This window comes from Mesoplodon densirostris, chromosome 6 (genome assembly GCF_025265405.1).
Source record: "Mesoplodon densirostris isolate mMesDen1 chromosome 6, mMesDen1 primary haplotype, whole genome shotgun sequence".
Taxonomy (NCBI): domain Eukaryota; kingdom Metazoa; phylum Chordata; class Mammalia; order Artiodactyla; family Ziphiidae; genus Mesoplodon; species Mesoplodon densirostris.
Window position 1 is genome coordinate 34,405,451 of NC_082666.1, and position 20,394 is coordinate 34,425,844.

Consider the following 20,394-nt stretch of genomic DNA (forward strand, 5'->3'; position numbering starts at 1 on the left):
GATGAGTCACTCAGTAAAATGTTATGCAATCATTAAAACAGGCTTCTTTAAACAAAGACTATGTAACTTAAAATATTCCTAAGATATTATTAAGGAAAAAGCAAAATTAAAAAAACACATATGACATGAGTATATCTACTGTATGGTGGAGGAGGGGGAGGAAATGTACTAAAAAGTTGTATTTAGGTGATAAGATTTTGTTTTTCCCTTTTCCTTTTCTCTATATTTTCCAAATTGCCTTTAATGAGCACTAGTTCTTTTATAATGAAAAGGATATTAAAATATTTTTCTTCAAACAACTAATAAGATGAAATATTAAAGAGATCTTAAGCCCCAGATATATGAGCACATGGGAAGTGAGACTACAGCTGCTTCCAAAAAGTTCAAGCTTGTAGGACCATACAAATTTAACCCTGGGAATTTAGAGAATTTGAGATATGACAGAGATAGAGCTCAGAACAAGATCTGAGTGTAGTAACAGTACACTTATGTAACACTTTGCCTTGTTCTAATACTTTAAACACATGAACTCATTTAATCCTCATAACCCCAGGAAAAAAGTACCATTATCACTCCCATTTTAGAGATGAAAGAAACTGATACTTCAGAGAAGTGACTTGCACAAGGTCACACAGCTAAAAAGTGACAGAGTTGGGAAAGTTGGGTTCAAGGCCTTTGGGGCAGCAGACTTAGCCTTGGACAGGTAGCGAGACGGGAGGAAAATCCAGGTAGAAAGACAGCCAAGGCCAAAAAGCTTCGAAAGGATACCACCCAATCAGTATCTTAAAGATGGAAGAGAAATCAGCCAGAAGTCTCTCTTCTAGAACCCTGTCCTCCTGCCTCTAGGGGACATGGGTTCAATCCCTGGTCAGGGAACTAAGATCCCACATGCTGCAGGGCAACTAAGCCCGCGCACCTCAACTAGAGAGAGAAAACCTGCACGCCACAACTTGAGAGAAGCCCGTGCACCACAACGAAGGATCCCGCATGCCCCAACGAAGATCCCGCGTGCTGCAACTAAGACCCGATGCAGCCAAAAAATAAAACATAAATAAATACTATTTTTTTAAAAAGAAAAAAAAAAAGAAGTGACAGAGTCAGGATTAGAACCCAGGAACATGGCTCCAGAATCTGCTTTCTTAACAATAAGGAGAATAAAAGGTAGTGCCAGAAAAATAAAGAGGAAAAGCTGCTCCAGTATTCACAAGGGAAAATAAAAACAGTTGATTTTGAGGACTACAAATTGCTGAAATTTAAAAAGAAAATGATCCTCAGCAAGTGGATGGTCTTCAGCAGTATGCTACACAGGGGTAATCAGCCCTGCCTTATTAAACATGTAGTCAGTAATTTAGGTGAAAGACTAGAAGGCATATTAGCCGAACTTGTAGATTACACAAAATTGGGAATAGTCAATATAAATGATTCAAAAAGATATCCTGAAATTAGAACAATGGACTAATCAAATAAGATTAAATTTAATAGAGAGAAATGCAAAGGTCTGCTTTTAGGTTCAAAACTCATCTATACAAGTATAGAATGGGAAGAGGATAGCTGGTCAGAAATGTAACTGGTATGAATGCCTATTAATAAAAGTACAATACATCAGGGAAAGTGATTGCTTCAGTGACTTACACTACCAAACCACATCGGCAATAAAATTCAGACTGGGAAAGGAAATGGAAATCACAACATAGGAGATACAGATACAGCTGGGGGGGAAATCTGTTCAGCTTAGAAAAGAGAAGGAAATAAGATTTGATAGCTATCTTCAAATAGCTGGGGAAATGTCATCTGAGAGAGGGACAGACTTAATTTTCTGTGGTTCTGAGGGAAGAAATAATAGGTGGAAATTAGGAAGCAACATATTTCAGCTTTATATAATAAATTTTTCTAATAAACTGTGGATGTCTATAAAGGGAATGAGCTACCATCGCTAAAAGTCTGAGCAAAAGCTGACTGGAAGTCAGGCATGACAAAGTAGGAGAGTGTGCCCTCAGTGTGAAGCTGAACTAGAGGATCACAGAAGGATATACTTTCAGATTTTAAGCCTATGATACTTTTCAACCAATCTCCAAGAAGTTTTTTTTTTTTTTTTTTTTTTTTTTGCGGTACGCGGGCCTCTCACTGCTGTGGCCTCTCCCGTTGCGGAGCACAGGCTCCGGACGCGCAGGCTCAGCGGCCATGGCTCACGGGCCCAGCCGCTCCGCGGCATGTGGGATCTTCCCGGACCGGGACACGAACCCGTGTCCCCTGCATCGGCAGGCAGACTCTCAACCACTGCGCCACCAGGGAAGCCCTCCAAGAAGTTTTTGTTTCTTATCTGTATTCATAAGGAATGAGTATCACTTGCAGAGGAAAAAAATGAGAGACTGCATACTTCAGATTTTTTCAAAGAAACTCATGATCTAAAGAGAGGTATGTGTTTTCACCCAGTAAACCTGAAACTCACAGACAACCTCATTTCAGTTTAAAAGAACAACTTATTAAATATACTCCCCAACTCCACTTCTACAAATTTGGTTTACAGAAGAACTACACACTGTGCAGATATAAAAATGTTCACTGTGGCAGTTTAAAATATTAAACAAACAAATTAAATATAACAAATTAAATGTCATTTTATAGGAGACTGTTTAATTTATGGATCTCCAAAAATGAAATAATTATTCAGACTCACCACAATGTTAAAAAATATTGTCCCTGAATGGTTGGATTTCAGGGGGTAAGTCGCATCTTTACACTTTTCTTCAAGTATTGAATTTTCTTCTAAGAGTAGTATTATCTTTATAAATAGTAAATGTCTTTTACTTAAAAAAAAAATCTTTTGACTTTTTTTTCAGTATTTTCAAGAGTTTCCTCAGAAAAAATTCACAGAATATTATTAGTTGAAAAAGTATGGCCATTTATAAAAACACTTTAAAGTTTCTATTAAACCATTATGATTTTACAGTTACCAATGTTTAAAAATGTTTATCAGATACTAATATAAATTCAGTGCTAAAATAATTTGGTAGGAACACTTTCTAAAAGGCATCCAGAAAAAAAAAACTTTAGACTACGCTACTATTAAAATGAAAGAAGTATATCTGAAAGTACTATCAAGGAAAGATATCCACAATACAATGATAATGAAAGAGCAATGATAAAAGAAAGAGAATTTTATACATATATATATAATTTTTGTTTTAAAAAACAAAACCCCTATACTTTATACAGTCACACAGGTGTAGAAATAAATTTAGAAGGCTATTCACCAAACAGTTAACAACAGTGACATCTATACAGTGGGAAGAGAAAAGAGACAATTCACTTTTACCATATAAACTTACATGCTGCTTAAATTTTTTTATATATATAACAAGCATGTTTTACTTGAGTCAATATTTTAAATTGCTAAATATTCTTTAACTTACTGAAATTAAGGATTTGTACATTCAAATTTCATACATAATTTCCAGTATGGATTCCTATAAGTGTGCCTTTATGAGAGCTTTTTATTTCTGTCTCTCTCTGAGAGATATGTTTAGCCTCTGAGAAAACCTGTTCAAGTATGAATTTTCTTCCAGGAATAAATCAATGAGCCACAGTTTAAACAGAAGAAGGCATACTTTCCCAAACTATGTTCTTCAGAGCAATGTGTCTGTCCTTTTCAAAATATACATTCAATACTCATTTTAAAGCACCAGTGTGTGCTAGATACTAAAGACTGTCCATAAAAACTGGCAACATTTATTTAGCACTACCAGTAAAGCAAACTAATAAACAATCACATTTTCCTTTCATTTGACTTATTAACCACATATACTTTTCTGATTAAATAAGATATTAAATGCATAAAACATAAGGAGACTTTGCCCTGTTGACTATGTCTTTGTTTTATTTATTGTCATCTGGGTATTAACTGGAAAAGCAACTTGGCTTGCTTATTGCACGATTTTGCAGAACAGTTTCCTAAGTCTTTTACAGAGAGAATAAAACTACTGATTTCTTCCCAACTTATGGAGCCACAGCCCTAATCAGCTACTGCTTCAGGTACTTCATTCTCCTTTAAAACTTCATTCTCCTTTATTCTAATTTGAAAACTTTGTTCTCTTAATGGTGTGGCAACTTAAGAGTCAAGACTCTTTTATAATCAAAGTCTTTAACTGAGAAAGAACCTAAGTACTGGAAACTTTCCTCCTTACTGTTGCCAGGCAAGTAAAACATCCCAGGAGTAGGCCTGGCCGGCTGGCTAATGTGCATTTCCCAAGAGCCTTGCTGGCAGTACTACCAAACTCTGGGGATCTGTAAAACTGAATATCCAGGAACCTTAGAAATCATCCCCACACTTCACGCAACTAGAGTTGAGTAGCCCAGAGACGGGCCCTGGTCTGTCCAAGGTCACAAAGCAAGCTACTAACAGAGCTCAGTTTAGAATTTACACTCTTATCTTTTTTTTTTTTTTTTTTTTGCGGTACGCGGGCCTCTCACTGCTGCGGCCCCTCCCGCCACGGAGCACAGGCTCCGGACGCGCAGGCTCAGCGGCCATGGTTCACTGGCCCAGCCGCTCCGCGGCATGTGGGATCCTCCCGGACCGGGGCACGAACCCGCGTCCGCTGCATCGGCAGGCGGACTCTCAACCACTGCGCCACCAGGGAAGCCCTACACTCTTATCTTTCAGCCACTGTTCCTTCCACTTCATGCTTCTTTATAAAGTAAAATGGAAACAATGTGATCAGAGACCACGGAGAAAACAAATCTATTACTACTGCAAAAACCGTAAATGTCTTCAAAATGTTCTAACAAGTCTGAACTAAAGGAGAGAGGAAGACCCAAAACACTCCCAGCAAAGAAAAATGGTGGAGCAGGAAGGCTAGATTTTTAGATTTATCTTGACAGCTCTACACCAAGGAAAGATGCCAAGGACCCTAAGGACTGAGTTATATGTGAGTTTGCTGCAACAGATGATTTTTTTTAAGTGTTTAGAAATCACTAAGTCAGTACAACATTCTAATATATTTGAAACTGTTTTAAAAAATTGCTCACATCATGGATGGTTACTCTTTCACTTGCAAGCAGGATGGAGAATTAGCAGAAAAGAGCTAGGAGACTGAAGGAACCCCAAAGTGAGGTGAATAGGACCTGAACTGTTAGGATAAACTGGTAACAAAGGAAAACACAGGTAGTAAAGACATTACAAAGGAAAACGGGATAGGACTTGGAAATAACAGATACAAGGATAAGAGAGATGACTAAGATTTCTAGATGAGTAGAATCCAGGGGCCTTTGGGGGAATATGTGTGGTTAGTCCAATCCTGATATTCTTCTATTTTTTTTCCTGAAAACTAAAATCAATTTATACTATAAATAAATAAATAAATAAACACAATGTATTGGGGGAAAGCTTTTAAAAATCTTTGTTGAAGGTTTTGATGACAAAGGGCCTTCAACTGCTGATAGGTCTGTTGAGTATCATTCACTGACAGAATGAACAGATCAATCTCTAAATCTCACCTGTGAAAATCCCCCCTCCTACTTCACATGACTGTTGTAAGAATGAAATAACACACATACATGAAAGCGCCTACCAGTACATGGTAGATGCTCAAAAGCTGGATCTTCAATGCATGAATTGTCAGCTCTCCAAAATGTAGATTTCCTTAAATTCACTTTTCTCTCTACCTCCCCCAGCCATACCTCTCAGCAGCAGCAGGCTCCAATTTACAGGTTGTTTAGAAAGCATAAAGACTCTTTTTCTATGACAGGCAGCCCTTCTTGGGCTCACAAAACCAAACCATCTGTGAACTATGATAGAAAAGTTATAGAGAGGGCGCTCTGCCCAGTCACATGACCTTTCACTTCTTGTCAGGCCTTAATCAGCGCTCCTGACTGAGAAGTGAGCACTCCCCGTCTCCGCTTCCCAGGTACACTTTTAGCTCACCTCCATCCAACCACCCGCTCCTAAGAACCGTTTCAAGAAAACACAGCCGCAAGTTTCTCTCCAACTCAGATCAACCTCATTTTAGGCTCCCTACTCACTTCTAATTAACTCATGCTGTGTCTTTTATAATGGTTTTTTTTTACCCCTTCCTCCCTTGCCCCCATCGCTTTAGGCAAACAGCTGAGTTTCAAGCTTTTTCAAAATTATTAATTGGCTTGACCTTCCTTCCCCTCTTCTAACCTAATCAATCTTGGCCCTTCTCTTCTGCTCATCCACAACCCATTCAAGGGTACGTAAATAAAATACAAGGAAGGGGGGTTTATCTTCAGTAAAAAGATATTCATAACTCTATACACGGAGCTGCAGGCACTTTTCCACAATTATTCAATTCCTCATCTCTTTCCACTATCTGAGAGGGACTGGCAGAAATGCCCCAGTTTCTGCTAATCATGGCAATTAACCCATGTATTCAATTCTTACTTTACTATGAAAATACAGTGTTCATATATGCTAGGGCCTTCTTTCCTAATTTCCTACAGTTTGGTAGATATGCTACTTGGTCTTGCCTACAGTAATTACAGTAAACTGCATTATCAACAGTCAAAAATGTTAGCAGAATCTGGAAATATGTCTGAATTTGACAAGATTGAATCTCTTGAGGATAGGAATCAAGTTATAGTAATCTTTATATTTCTTAACAGCATATAGTACTCTGCCTTCTATGTAAGAGGCATTCAGTCCACTTAACTGAACTGTGAAACAACAGGTAAAGGAGAAATAACATGAAACTGGGACTCCATAAAGTGAACCCTGGGTTTGTTCAAAGTCTGAGCGACTTTGGGACCATCACATTCTCCGGATCTCAGAAACCTCTCCTGAAGAGTGCCAGGCAAGCAGGCAAGAAAGAGTAGGATCACTTTCACCTGACAATCTGTCAAGCCTCAGGAGGTGAAACAGGGTGCTTCCACATCCCTCCCTCCTACCACAACTGAAATAACCAGGCCTCTTGGAGGCCAAGGATTCTGTCTGATAACCTAGCAGTTACACACACAAGCAGCATCCCAAAATTATGGATGAGGTGCTCCCCAATTCCTTGCAATACCCTGCTGGCCCATAATTGGTGGGTAATGAACATTTATCTGTGTGTCTGTCATCTCCATAAGAATATGCTCACATATGATTATGTGTACCTTGAACACAGAGCCTGCATCTTACTCCGTTTAAAGCCCTCACAAAGCCCAGTACCTAACAACATACTCAACCAACTTTTAACTTGAACTGAGAGGTTGTATGGATAGAGCAAGAGCAGACAGGAGTTCTGGAATCAATCACCAACTCTAGCAATAACCTCAGGCAAGTCAAAACCTTGCTTGACAGATAAAGGGAATTATTTTGCAACTTGATATCAAGGTGCATTGAACACTGACAAAAGTGAATAAATTTATTTTAAAATGGTACTGCTTATTGATGAAATAGCATTCTTATGCATTAAACATCCACTTGTTTTTAACAGCCCCCAGTGAAATATTTGGATCATTAACTGGTCTACAATCTGGTCTGAGTTAGGAAATGTGTCACTAGATTATGCTTGAAATCCCTTCCAACTCTCAAGCTCCGTGATTTTCCAAGAATAAGCTCAGATGATGCAAGAATCACAAATATACCTTTCCTTCACCCAGTCTGCCTAAGTAATCCAGGCGGGAGGAGATGTTGCACAGCAGTCCCTGCACAACGTTAAGTAGTTCCCAAGAATAGACTGTGGTGAGAAAGAGGCCCACGAGGCTCAGCAACCAGGTAGGTGCCTTGCACAAAGTACACTGAAATCACCTGAACTGAGAGGCAGCTCTGAACTATTAAGAAAGATTTGCTCTAGGACTTGAGAAACTTGCGTCAACCAGTGCCCTCTTTGTGCCCAACTAGCCCTAGCCTGGTAAGAAGTCACCTCTCCTATCTGTAGGATGACAGGCTGGACTAGGATCTCTAAGGTCCCTTCCAGGAAAGTCCCACGTGAGCAGAAGTAAGATGCTGAAGCACCCACTCTCCCTGACCAGGAGTAAATTCATGTCCACCTGCCGATGCACTGAAGCCCCTACCTGCAAAGGGGAACAGCGATTCCTCACAGGGCACACGCCCCGCTAAGTGGTTCCGTTAGGACGGGGGCGGGGAACGGGGAGACTGTTTCAAACCACACCCGCCCTCACTTTGGAAGGAAGTGCGCCAAGTTCCTAGGGTGCACGGGAAGGAAGGCTGAGACGGACACTGCCTGCAGCGCAGGTCTGGACCTCTGGCCGCCCCTGCATCGTGCGGAGGGGTTGGCAGGATCGCACCCCAGCGAGCTGCGGGTGTGGTGAGGGGCACTGCGCGCTCGCCGGGACCGCCCAGGGCCCGGGCCGAGGCTCACTTACCCACAGGCTGCTGAAGTAGTCCAGCCCGCGGCAGATGAACGCGCCGGCGTGCGCCAGCAGCACCTGCACGCCCAGGTAGCTGCCCAGGCTGTAGAGGCCGTAGAGAAGCGGGCCGCCGGCGCCGAGCAGCAGCAACAGGCGGCGGCGGCGCAGCGCCTGCTCGCCCAGGGCCTCCACGCCGTAGTCTGCGAAGCAAATTGGCAGCAGCAGCGCGGCCAGCACGATGGGCGTGTGCGCGCGGTGAAGGCGCTGCAGCCAGTGGCGGCCCAGCCGCGTCAACGAGCTCTTGAAGGGGTGCAGGAAGGTGCCGCACAGCACGGCCCACAGCAGCGGCCGCAGGAAGGCCTCCAGGATAAAGTAGACGAGCACGGCGGCGCCGCAGCACAGGCACACGAACAGCACGGCCCCAGTGTTGTAGAAGGCCTGCTTGATGGGCTTGTCGAAGCGCAGCGCCAGCGCCGCCGTCCGCGGGGTCTCCCCGCAGCCGCCGCCGCTGCCGCCCGGCCCGACCACACGCTGAACCTGCGGCGCCCGGCCCGGGGAGGCCCGCGGACTGGGCAGCTCTTCAGGGGAACTGTCGTCGGCCATGGTACCCCTGCCGCCGCCGCCGCTGCCGAGAGGCGGTACTGGAAGCCTAGCGAGAGGCACGGGCGAGAGGCAGGGCGGGCGGCCCGCGGCATTGTGGAAGTCGTAGTTCCTAGCTGGCCATTGAGCGCTTACAGGACCTTTGGGGAACTACAACTCCCAGAGAGCGTAGAGAGCGCTCCTTCGCCCTCGGGCTCCCTTCGTTCATTGGTCCCTGAGGAATCCAGGTAACAGGTTTCTAGGCTCAGCATCTTAGAAGAGGCAAAAAACAAACAAACAAGCTAACTCCCCCTTCCCATCAATTAAAGTGTTATAACAGTCACAAACTGAGGGGAAAAATGTCAGATAATCTTTCCGAAAAACACCCTGAACTGTCATTAAAACAACCCAAAACAAAACAAACGAAAAAAGCAACACGCCTCACTCACTGGTTAATGTCAATTTGGGGGGAGGCGGAATCCCCAAAGAGGCACGATGTTAACAGATTGAAAACCCAGGCTGCACATTAGAATCCGTGGGGGAGTACTTATGAAAGACCGATCACCAGATTCTATTTTATTGATTTATTTAATAAACACAAAGTGTGTGCTCTGGTGTGCTTGGCAGGATTTTTAAATAGCGATTACCATATGGCAGACCCTGTTATAAATGTCTCATCCCCATTAACTCATTTGATCCTTAGAACAACCCTACAAGGAAGGCGGTGTTATTATCCCCACTTTACAAAGAGGAAAACTGAGGCACAGAGAAGTTAAGTACCTTGCCAAGGTACACAGCTAGTAAGTGGCAGAGGCAGGATTCAAACTCAGAATCTGGCTCCTAAGTCTATTCTTACGTACTATGTTAATTAATGGGTCTGACTAAGGGATCCTTTTAGCATATTTTTTAAAGCTCTTCAGAAGACTCTTAGGTGCAGCTACTGGAACTAATAGAAATGAAGGCTGAAGCACCAGAAACTCACTAGACTTACATTTATATGGCCTAACGCAAGGCTGGGTTCCTATAGGATTTTGCTCACCCCTCTATGGTTGTACTTACTACACTACAGTCAAAGTCAGAAATTCTCATGGGTTTGCTTCATTTCTGTGTCCCCAGCGCCTGACACAGCATGGGCCATTTATAGTACAAGTTCAGTGTCTGCTGAGCAAGTGAACGGATGATTTGCTATCCTTTCAAAAAAGCTTGTTTGTGCTTCCTATGAGAAATAGTGTTGAAACACTGGGGATGTTTCTGCTATGTATTCCTATGGTTGAGAGCAGAGAAAAAATACTGGGATGTAGGACCTACAAACTAAATTTGAGAGAAGTACACACAGTCTACTCAAATCTCTAGCTCACAGGACATATGCTTTTAGGCATCCCCTCCAAAATGCAAGGCTACTTGGGTTTTCTTCTTTGGTCCCACACAGCAACTCACTGCAACGACCTCAGGGAAGAACAGCCTCCATGGGCATCCAGGATACAGTGGAGCTGAAATAGATTCAGAGGAATCAATCAAGCTGACCCTGGGACCACACTGCCTTTGGCCTTCCTGTTGCATGAACCAATGAATTTCCAACCATTTAAGCCAGTTTCAGTTCAGTTTTACATTTCTTGCAACAGAAAGATTTCTGGCTGATAAAATGATAACATCTACATCACTGGTTGCTGTGAGAATGAAACAGAAGAGTGTGTCTAAAGCAGCAGCACAGTACCTGGGACATGGTAAAAATCTGATAGTGGCTCTCAGGGTAACTCTTCATTTTGTCCTAGAGAAGCCAAGAGGCATTTCTTAAACATCAGTCAATGTCCACAAACTCCCAAGGTATCAAGATAACAGCCCCAGAAGTAAAACAAACACAGGTGGAGAGAGGATTCTCCAGGGCATTGTGTTTATCTTAGAGTGTTTACTTTAAACAGAGTCCAGTGCTTACAGTGGAGTGTGTACATCACATATAAAGCAGTATGTACAGTGCAGGAGGAGAAGCCATGTGAAAATGTAATCAAACAACATGCATTCAGATTCCAAATATGAGTTACCACTCTCTTTTACTAAGCCCATAGAAGACATTGCTAATCAACCACTCAACTCTTTCTGAGCCTAGACACAGCCTCAAAATCCTTCTCAGCAAAACATTCTAGTAAACCACTACCAACTCCACAAAGCACACAAGATGAAACGTATTTGCCTTTTCTACACTTAACTAACCATCCAGCGTCTGAAACTAGATAAAATTGGCAGACTAAGAACATATAAACTGGTTTAGAAGAAAAGAGTTTGGGAAGCTAAGGTTAGTATGAATGTGAGCAATTACTAAGAGATTTTTTTTCTTACATCTCAATGGCTGAAGAACAAATGATGTAAACAAGTCTGATACCATCAGGCCCTGCCTGACTCCCTAACTACTCCTACTTCTCTCTCCTATTCCTGCACTAGGACACATGTCCCCACTTACAGCATGAGTCCTGCCAGTTCACTGAGTGGAGTATCGCCTTTCCTGCCTCCAGGCTCCTGTTCATCCAGTCTAGGTTCCTGTCCTTCTGGTTTGTACCATCCAGCTATAGCTAACCTTCCAAACCATGTCAATAAAGACAATTTTACCAATTCGTAAAAAGGTCAGTGAAGAAATTATCAAATTGATTCAACCAACCCAGTTGAGACCCATGTAACCAGGAAAAGGCCAGATGAGTAAAAGAAAGCTGGGCAGTTCTTTTGGGGGAAACATACACACAAAATTCCCCCTTAAAAAAAAGGTCTGTGGGACTTCCCTGGTGGTGCAGTGGTGGAGAGTCCGCCTGCTGACGCAGGGGACACGGGTTCGTGCCTCGGGCTGGGAAGATCCCACATGCCGCGGAGCGGCTGGGCCAATGAGCCATGGCCGCTGAGCCTGCGCGTCCTGTGCTCCGCAATGGGAGAGGCCACAACAGTGAGAGGCCCGCGTACAGCAAAAAAAAAAAAAAAAAAAAAAAGGTCTGCAACCAAAATAGCTCCCCCTTTCTCTTCTAGGGTGGGAGGCAGTTTGGTAGGGGGGATTGGCATCTGCAAGCTGATTTTGTAATTAACACTTATTACCAAAAGCCAGAACTCCCTGTCCAAAAAGTGGCTGGCCGTAAATGTCCTTTGCTGGTAGCTCCTCATCTTCATAGATGTGATTCGTCTGGAACGCTTTATCTGGAGCTGTTGAAGTGTGACAGTTAGAAATCAGGATTTGGGATTCCCAGCCCACCCCTTCCTTGGCTCCAACTAAAGCTGAGGCTATGCAGTGCATGAACAACCAGCCTTCTGCTGCAAATCAGAGCAAGACTGGAAACCAGGAGATGGTGGATGCATTTCACATTAGCCAGACTAATCACTCCCTATTTATAAATAAACTGTCTTCATTTGAGAATCAAGTCCTGATGGGTTTGAATCCTAAGCATTACTTGTTTGTACACTCTTGGTACCACACTGATGTCACTGCAGCCTCTGGCTGGTCCCTTTGTCTGTCCTCTTGCTCCACTCCCATCAATTCTCTACAGTGCAGCCAGCGTGATCTTTCTAAAATACAGTCTGATCCCTTCAAAGCCTCCTCACTTTGTGGGAAGGTTCCAAACTCTTTACTATGACTTCCAAGGTCCTCTGTGATGGGGCCACACTCACCCTACCTCACTCTTCCCACTCTCTGCCTCATCCTTTATCCTCTAGCAGTTGGGTGGCCCCCAAAGATATCCAGGTCCTAATCCCTAGAACCTGTGAAGTATGTTACCTTACTTGTACTTTGCAGATATGATGAAGTTAAGGATTTTGATGTGGGGAGATTATCCTGGATTATATGGATGGGGGCTAAATGTAATCCCAAGTACCTATATCAGAGGGAGGGAGGGAGATTAGACGACAGAAGAGGAGAGCAATCTGACCTCTCTGACCACAGAGGCAGACATTGGAGCCATGAGGCCATGGGCCAAGAAATATCCACAGCTACCAGAAGGTGGAAGAGCCAAGGAAGGATTCTCTCCCCAGGAGTTCCCAGAAGAAACCGGCCCTGCCCACACCATGACTGTAGGTCCATGTGATTCAGTTCAGACCTCTGGCCTCCAGAACTGCAAGAGAATACATTTCTGTTGTTTTAAGACACTAAATTTATGGTAATTTGTTACAGCAGCAACAGGAAACTAAAACAAACCCTGTCAAATGACAGCGGTTCCCAAACACCTCCTGCTGGCCTTTCTTCTGGGGTTGCTCTCCCCTTTCTTGGAGATGCCTCTCCACATCCTTTGCCTGCTTTACTCCTATTCCTTCTTTTTTTTTTTTATTTTTTTTAACAAATTTAATCAGTTATACATATACATATGTTCCCATATCCCCTCCCTTTTGCGTCTCCCTCCCACCCTCCCTATCCCACCCCTCCAGGCGGTCACAAAGCACCAAGCTGATCTCCCTGTGCTATGCGGCTGCTTCCCACTAGCTATCTACCTTACGTGTGCTAGTGTATATATGTCCATGCCGCTCTTTCGCTTTGTCACAGCTTACCCTTCCCCCTCCCCATATCCTCAAGTCCATTCTCTAGTAGGTCTGTGTCTTTATTCCTGTCTTACTCCTATGTTCTTCAAGACATTTTTTTTCTTAAATTCCATATATATGTGTCAGCATACAGTATTTGTCTTTCTCTTTCTGATTCCTTCTTTAAGATTCAGCCTCAGTACTACCACCTGCTTTCACCTGGTTGCCCCAGGCTGGGTGAGGATCCCTACTCCAGGTTTGCACCACACCTGAGCATTTCCTTACACTGCAGTCACCAAAAAGTATTATCATGGTATTTAGGTATCTGACTCCCCAAGTAGGCTATGAGCCTCTTAGGGGCAGAAATCAAGAGCTGTTCTTCCTGGAGTCCTCCATGTGTAGTTTCTAGCATATGGACTGGTACATAAGAGTCCTCGATAAGTATTCATTGAATGAATGAATGAATGAACAAGTGGTTAAAAGTTCTTGACCTTCTGGATGCAAGTGACTTTCATGTCCACTCTACTTCAGCAGTCTCTTCTTACTGCTCATACCCTGGCCCTTGCACCTGGGACTGAGCCCTAAGAAACTTCCAAGTTAAACATCAGCCAGGGTCAGGTCTGACAGCTGGGCTACCCACTGAGAATACTGCAAAATAAATACCACGGCAAACACCTAGGATACCAAAAAATAACAAAATACTTGTTTGGGGGGCGGGGTGAGGATTAGAGCCTATAATGCAGAATGTGGTAATAACTAACTCTTTCTTAACATGACATGCCTTGAATTTCTCAACCTAGTCCCAGTTTCTTAACCAGCTCAGCTACTGCATTCCATAATTTCCATACCACCTTGATGACTCATAAGCCTTTACAACTAAACCAACTGTTCTTAACATATAATATGATTTAGTTACCAGTAAGGCCTATAATTGAAATTCTTAGAGCTAGTTATGCACTATTAGCCAACTAATACACTTTACATGGGATTATAGGCCTCCATTTACTATTTGATAAAGGTACTGAGCTGAAGCTATAAATAAAGATTCCTTTTGCAAATTGTTTCTCTGCAGGGATTTTTACCTGACTACTGCAACATGATTTTCTTCTTTGTCAGAATGACAGGCTGTCATCTTCTCCAAGGTTTACAACTTCAGGGAGACTTTATTGATGAAAGGTTGTAAAACAAAAAAAACAGAAAACCAAAGATTCACCAGAGTAAATCAACAAAGAATTATAAATTTTAATTACATCAACAGGAAGAATTTCAAACCATGTTGAGAATTTATATTTTAAAATTTAAATCTATTTAATATATTCTAACTCTAACATAGCCCTCTAAAGATAGAAGTATTTGTGATGGCAGACGGGCAGAACAATCATTTAGGTAGCATCTAGGAATACTGCTACAATTACTTTACATAAATAGAAATCCATGTCTTTATTAGTAAGGTACCACACATTGTAGAGTAAAAATCCACATAGGACAGGCTTATAAATATACATAAATCTCAAAGTCAATCACAATTGAACATTAGGTACACAATTATTATAAAACAAATATAACCCATCAATGTCCATCTAAAGGCATAGTTCTTACAAAATAGTATTTTACAGACAGTCGCAAAAAAGTATATTAATACTCCTGGAGTCAGATTGTTCCAGCATATGAGCGCATCTGGGGGAATAAGGCATGTGGAGAAGGTGCATTTGCTCTTCCAGGTGGTCAGGACATTCTGTGTGATGAAATGGTAACGGCTTTAGTGATCTGAGTGAATGGCACAACCGCCACGCACCCCGTAACCCTAGAGAATCCATGGCTCTCCAGAAGAATAGAACAGAACAGCTATTTGCCTAATAGCCAATATCCAGGGGAAAATGGAAAACAGTAGTTGAATATCAGCATACTTTAAGTGAAAAACCTCAAAGCACTTGATGGTTCACTTAAATTTTTAGTCACATTTAAAATCACGTTAATAGCCACTATTTTCATGAAAAGGAATTTACATTTATCTATTAAATATGAAAACAACCAAGTACAACTTGAAACTAAATAACTGATTAACTGAACAAGAAATCTAATTAAATATAAAACATGGATAGGTTGCATCTACATGCCATTGACTCAGTTCACACTAGGCTTAGTTTCTTAACTAACAGTATAGAAAAGTCAAACTCAACAATGATACTTTATTTTATATGTTCTTAACAAGTCATAGAATGTTTAATGGAGGAGGAAAGGTTTAATAACGGATCCAGGAACCCTTTCTGCAAACGAAATTACTATAAACTCAAGGGTAGTTTGGCCTGTAATACATACAATGTTTTATCTCTTGGGTTTTAAAGTATTTACAAGATCAGAAACAGAAACAATCCTGACAAAGACCTTCAAATGGCCATGGTATGTGTATATATAGGCATTTATGTATAAACACATACAGACCTCATCATGTATGTACAAATATATATACAAACACTCTGAGAATAATCAAACTGTTCACTAAACATAACCAATTCTATTTAGAAAACAATACAGTTATATACAGCAAAGTATTCACATCTCAGCATTTGACCTATTGTGGTGGTTCTCAAACATGTTTCCATTATGATACACAAGGTGATGCCATAGTCACATGAGTAAAACACTCCCATCCCGTGGATGTAACAGATTTAGATAATACTTAAAAATTGTCTAGAGGAAAATAAACTAGTCTGAACATTGTACAGCTGACCCTTGAACAACATAAGTTTGAACTGTGCAGGTCCACTTATACATGGATTTTTTTCAATAGTAAATACTACAGTGCTACATGTAGTAAGGTTGGTTGCATCCTTGGACCATGTGACCATGGTTAGGAGGAACCGTGGACATGGGAACCACATATTATGGAGGGCTTACTATAAATTATAGGTGGATTTTCCACTGCCTAGAGGGTCAGTGCCCCTAACCCCATGCGATGTTTAAGGATCAACTTTAATCCACACCATGAAGAGCAACTGCACAGTGAAAGTCGTTCACGATTGGCACAGCTTAGATAAAATAAAACTGCTGCTTACCCAGCTCTGACTTTACTGACACCTCTTTCACATCAACTCTGGAAAACATAATCAGAATGCAAATTCTAATGGGAATGCATTATCAAGATAACAATCCATCAACTATAATTTATTTTACAAACAAATTACTAATGTCGACATTTTTACAATCAACCAGTAATACATTATAATACATTACTCGCAGTGTCCTATACAATTGATCATGACACCTGGGTGTGCCTCTTAGCTGAGAGCAAGGGTAGGAAAACTACAGTCCACAGGCCAAACCCAACCTGCTGCCTGTTTCTGTATGGTCTGCAAGCTAAGAATGGTTTTTACATTTAAAAAGTTTTTTTAATCTAAAGAAGAATATTTGTGACATGTAAAAGTTATATAAAATTCAAATTTGTGTCAATTAAGTTTTATTGGAACACAGGCATGCTCATTGGTTTACGTATTGTCTGCAACAAAGTTGAACAGCTAAGAGACTGCAAAGCCTAAAATATTTATCATCAGGACCATTACAGGAAAACTTTGCTGACCCATAGGCTAGAACTAAGAACAATACACAACCTCAGTGGTAATACCCCTTAAGCACAAAATCCTGAATATAGACTGTAAACTTAATTACAGAAATAGTAGTAAAAAATATGTGGGATGGAAATCCATCCCTGAGTTGCCCAAACTTTCTGATTTCCTTGATGACAAAAGCCAACTTAAGATAATTAAATATGGCTCTTGCATTTTGTCTGAAATCATGTTTGCAAATTCATCTTTGAGACTACAGTGGAGCAAGAAAAGGGCACTGGACTCCAAGTTAGAAGACCTGGGTTTTAGGTAGTCACTTTTAAAAATTAACTAAGACAAATACATTCTAGTCTTGTCCAATCTGTGTATTATTTTTTTAAACTACTAAACACACAAAAATGACTGGTAAAATAAAGAATCAAAATGTTTTTAAGAGAAAAAGCTGATAGAAAGTAAAATGTACCCCTTTCCCCAAATATAACTATAAAAGTCCTTCTATTCATTGTAAATTGCTAAAGGGGAAAAAATGCACCTGGCTAATTTGAGTGTGGATAGTGGGTTCCATTTAATAAAAGTTTTAATGAATGTGCATGATGGAAATCACATCACCTCCCTAGGTCTCAGCTGCCCCTCTTTAAAATAAGTGCACTGGATAAAATGGCATCTAAAGTCCTTGCTAACACTGGTAATTTATGCCAAATGCCTAGCCTCAGTTTCTTCATCTGTAAAATTGGACTAATAATAGAATCTACTTCCTATGGTTGTTGTGAGGATTAAATGAGTTAATCCTTGTAAAGTGCTAAGAAAAGCACTAAATACATTTATCAGACATTATTATTCTACTTAGGCATTTACAAAAACACACTGGTTGGGTTTCTCCCCTGTAACAAGTACTATGTTAGAAAATGGAATACAGATAAAATAGAAGTTGATTCTCCTACATTATGTAAGAACGAATAAACTTGGACTCTACAGAGTTTTAACTTCAGTATGTCTATAAATTGATGATTCTCTGGGATGACGGTTAAATGCTGTTCTGCATCCCTGGTCTTTTGAATTCCCATTTCTGAACAATGATTATTGTTAAAAATGTCAACTCTGTTTTACAGGGCAAAACAGCATTGTTACGAAAGATCTTTTGATTTATGTTTCAAGAGACAAAAGTTCAGTATTTGCTAAAGGAGCGATCACAGGTCGAAGAATATAAAAATGTTGACCACTCTAGCAATGTATATGGAATACAAGCTTTCTGGACCAAACTTGCCATAGGAGTAGAGTTTCGTTTATTTATTCATTCAACAACTGTTTGCTGGGTACCTACTATGCAGTCGTGTCTGTTATAAGGATGAGTAACAGGAAATGGTCCCTGCATTACGGAGTTAGCAGGGAGGACGAGCCAGCAATTACAGGAAAGTGTGATGAGTAAAATAATGCGGAAGCCAAGTGTGCTCTGGGAGCATCTGTCAGGGACCTGAACCTATTGATACTTAGTCCAGGGGACTGGAGGAAGAGATACTTACTCTGTGACCTGACAGGTGCATAGGAGTTCAGCAAGCCCAGGAAGTGGAGAATGTTTGGGCACAGGGAACGTCATGAGAGGTGAGAAAGCAGGTCTGAAGAACTGAGAGCAAGTCAGTCTTGCTGGGACAGAGCAAGGTGAGGAGTGATGACAAAAGATGATATTGGAGGTAAACAAAGTGGTTTGCATTTCACACTAATGGAAATGACAAATCATTGAAAGTTCTAAGCACAAATGTGCAAAACTGGTAATCCGAGGAAAAACAATTCATGAAACAATTAGCTTGACTTGAAATGTAAGCAGAAGGAAAATCCCTTAATTTATTCCTTCCCTGCCTGCTACAGAGACTAGCTCAAGTCTCGAGTTACTTTTAACCTATTTATGGCGGAAATATTATACACATGAGAGGGTGAAATATAAAAATATTTGCTTTCTTATTTACAACGTGGGTGCCTACCTACTCAGTGTCCTCACTGCTACACAACCACCGTAGCTTAGAAGGTGATGCACAGGCCATCCTCAGCCAAGGCTGGAGGGCTTGGTTATGAGTCAGGTGGAGCCAGGGACTTGAATCCGATGACTTGAGTTTGAATCCATCACTTGTTTGATGTCATTTCACCTCTGTCCACCTGCAATGAGGATTGCTTATCCTACATCCCTTGGATGCATGCAGTAAATGTCACAGAATCTGGATGTTTTCCTTTTTTTTTTTTTTGCAGTACGCGGGCCTCTCACTGTTGTGGCCTCTCCCGTTGCGGAAAACAGGCTCCGGACGCACAGGCTCAGCGGCCATGGCTCACGGGCCCAGCCGCTCCGCGGCATGTGGGATCTTCCCGGACCGGGTCACGAACCCGTGTCCCCTGCATTGGCAGGCGGACTCTCAACCAATGCGCCACCAGGGAAGCCCTGTTTTCCTTATTTTTGTTCAGTGCCAGAAGAATGTGAAAGCTTCCCCCATAGGAGAGGTGGCCTTTCACTTCTGACACGGATTCCAAGGATGACATTAGAAATCACAGTCTCCTGTGTTGTTAATCACAAAAACCACAAAGTTGAAGCCAACTTTAAAGCAACGGGGTGGGGAGTTGGCGGGGAGCCAGAAGACTCCAGAACTCTACAGTGGAAATGCCTCAGCAGCATAATTATACCCAGAGACTCTTTTCCTCTAAATGGGCTGTTAACTCAGTCAGTTGGAATAAAGGAACATTTGGGTTCCTTTGAAAAAAGAAAATGCATTAAGTCAAGACATTATTATAACTTATGCTGACTGCCAATCCAATTTACAAGTCTGAACATCTGAATGGATACTCTAAGTAAATTCACTTGATGGGTCATTTCGCATTTGCTAATTAAAAAAAATGTCATCTTTAAAATGTTTCTACTCCAAATCTCCACAATCTCCAAAAATGTTAATTTATTATCAAAATGCCTTGAATATTCAAGATGATTTGTCTATTATAATACACATTTAATCATACTCAATATATGGTGACTGACAACAGAATTAGCTGTAACCACAAATGAACACCTTAATTTATTAAATACAGTGGTAGTAGAGTCCAAATTCTAACTTCTAAGAATGCCCATATTTTTTTTATCATTAATATAATTTTACATCTTCAGGAACACTCACAGTTCCACTTCTAACCTTTCCAAGCAGCAAAAAAAATGTGTTCTTTTAGCTACTTACTAATCCAGAAGACACTTCAAATAAATATGAACCATTTTCATATCACTATTATCTCCATCATTCTCCTCATTAGCTGTGTAAGTATCCAAATGCCTTCATGCTTTATGAAAATTTGAAAGTTCTTCTGCCTAAAAGGCTGAATGTGAACTTGGGCCATCCAGTGAAGTTCTCCTTAGTATTACTCCAAGTAACTCTCTTGAGCTGTAGTTGGAAGAGCAAAGGTTGTTTAGAGACATGGTTTCTATGCCTAGCTTTCT

At 41.4% G+C, this 20,394-nt stretch overlaps 1 protein-coding gene across 1 annotated transcript in view; it reads right to left on the bottom strand.

Annotated features, from left to right (window-relative positions):
* TMEM245 (transmembrane protein 245) overlaps positions 1–8,939 on the bottom strand; it is a 109,508-nt gene extending 100,569 nt beyond the window's left edge. The window contains exon 1 of the mRNA XM_060101450.1: positions 8,326–8,939. Coding sequence (XP_059957433.1) covers positions 8,326–8,913 — 588 coding nt within the window. The 5' untranslated portion in view covers positions 8,914–8,939. The remainder of the gene's footprint in view (positions 1–8,325) is intronic.
* Positions 8,940–20,394: the final 11,455 nt, after the last annotated feature.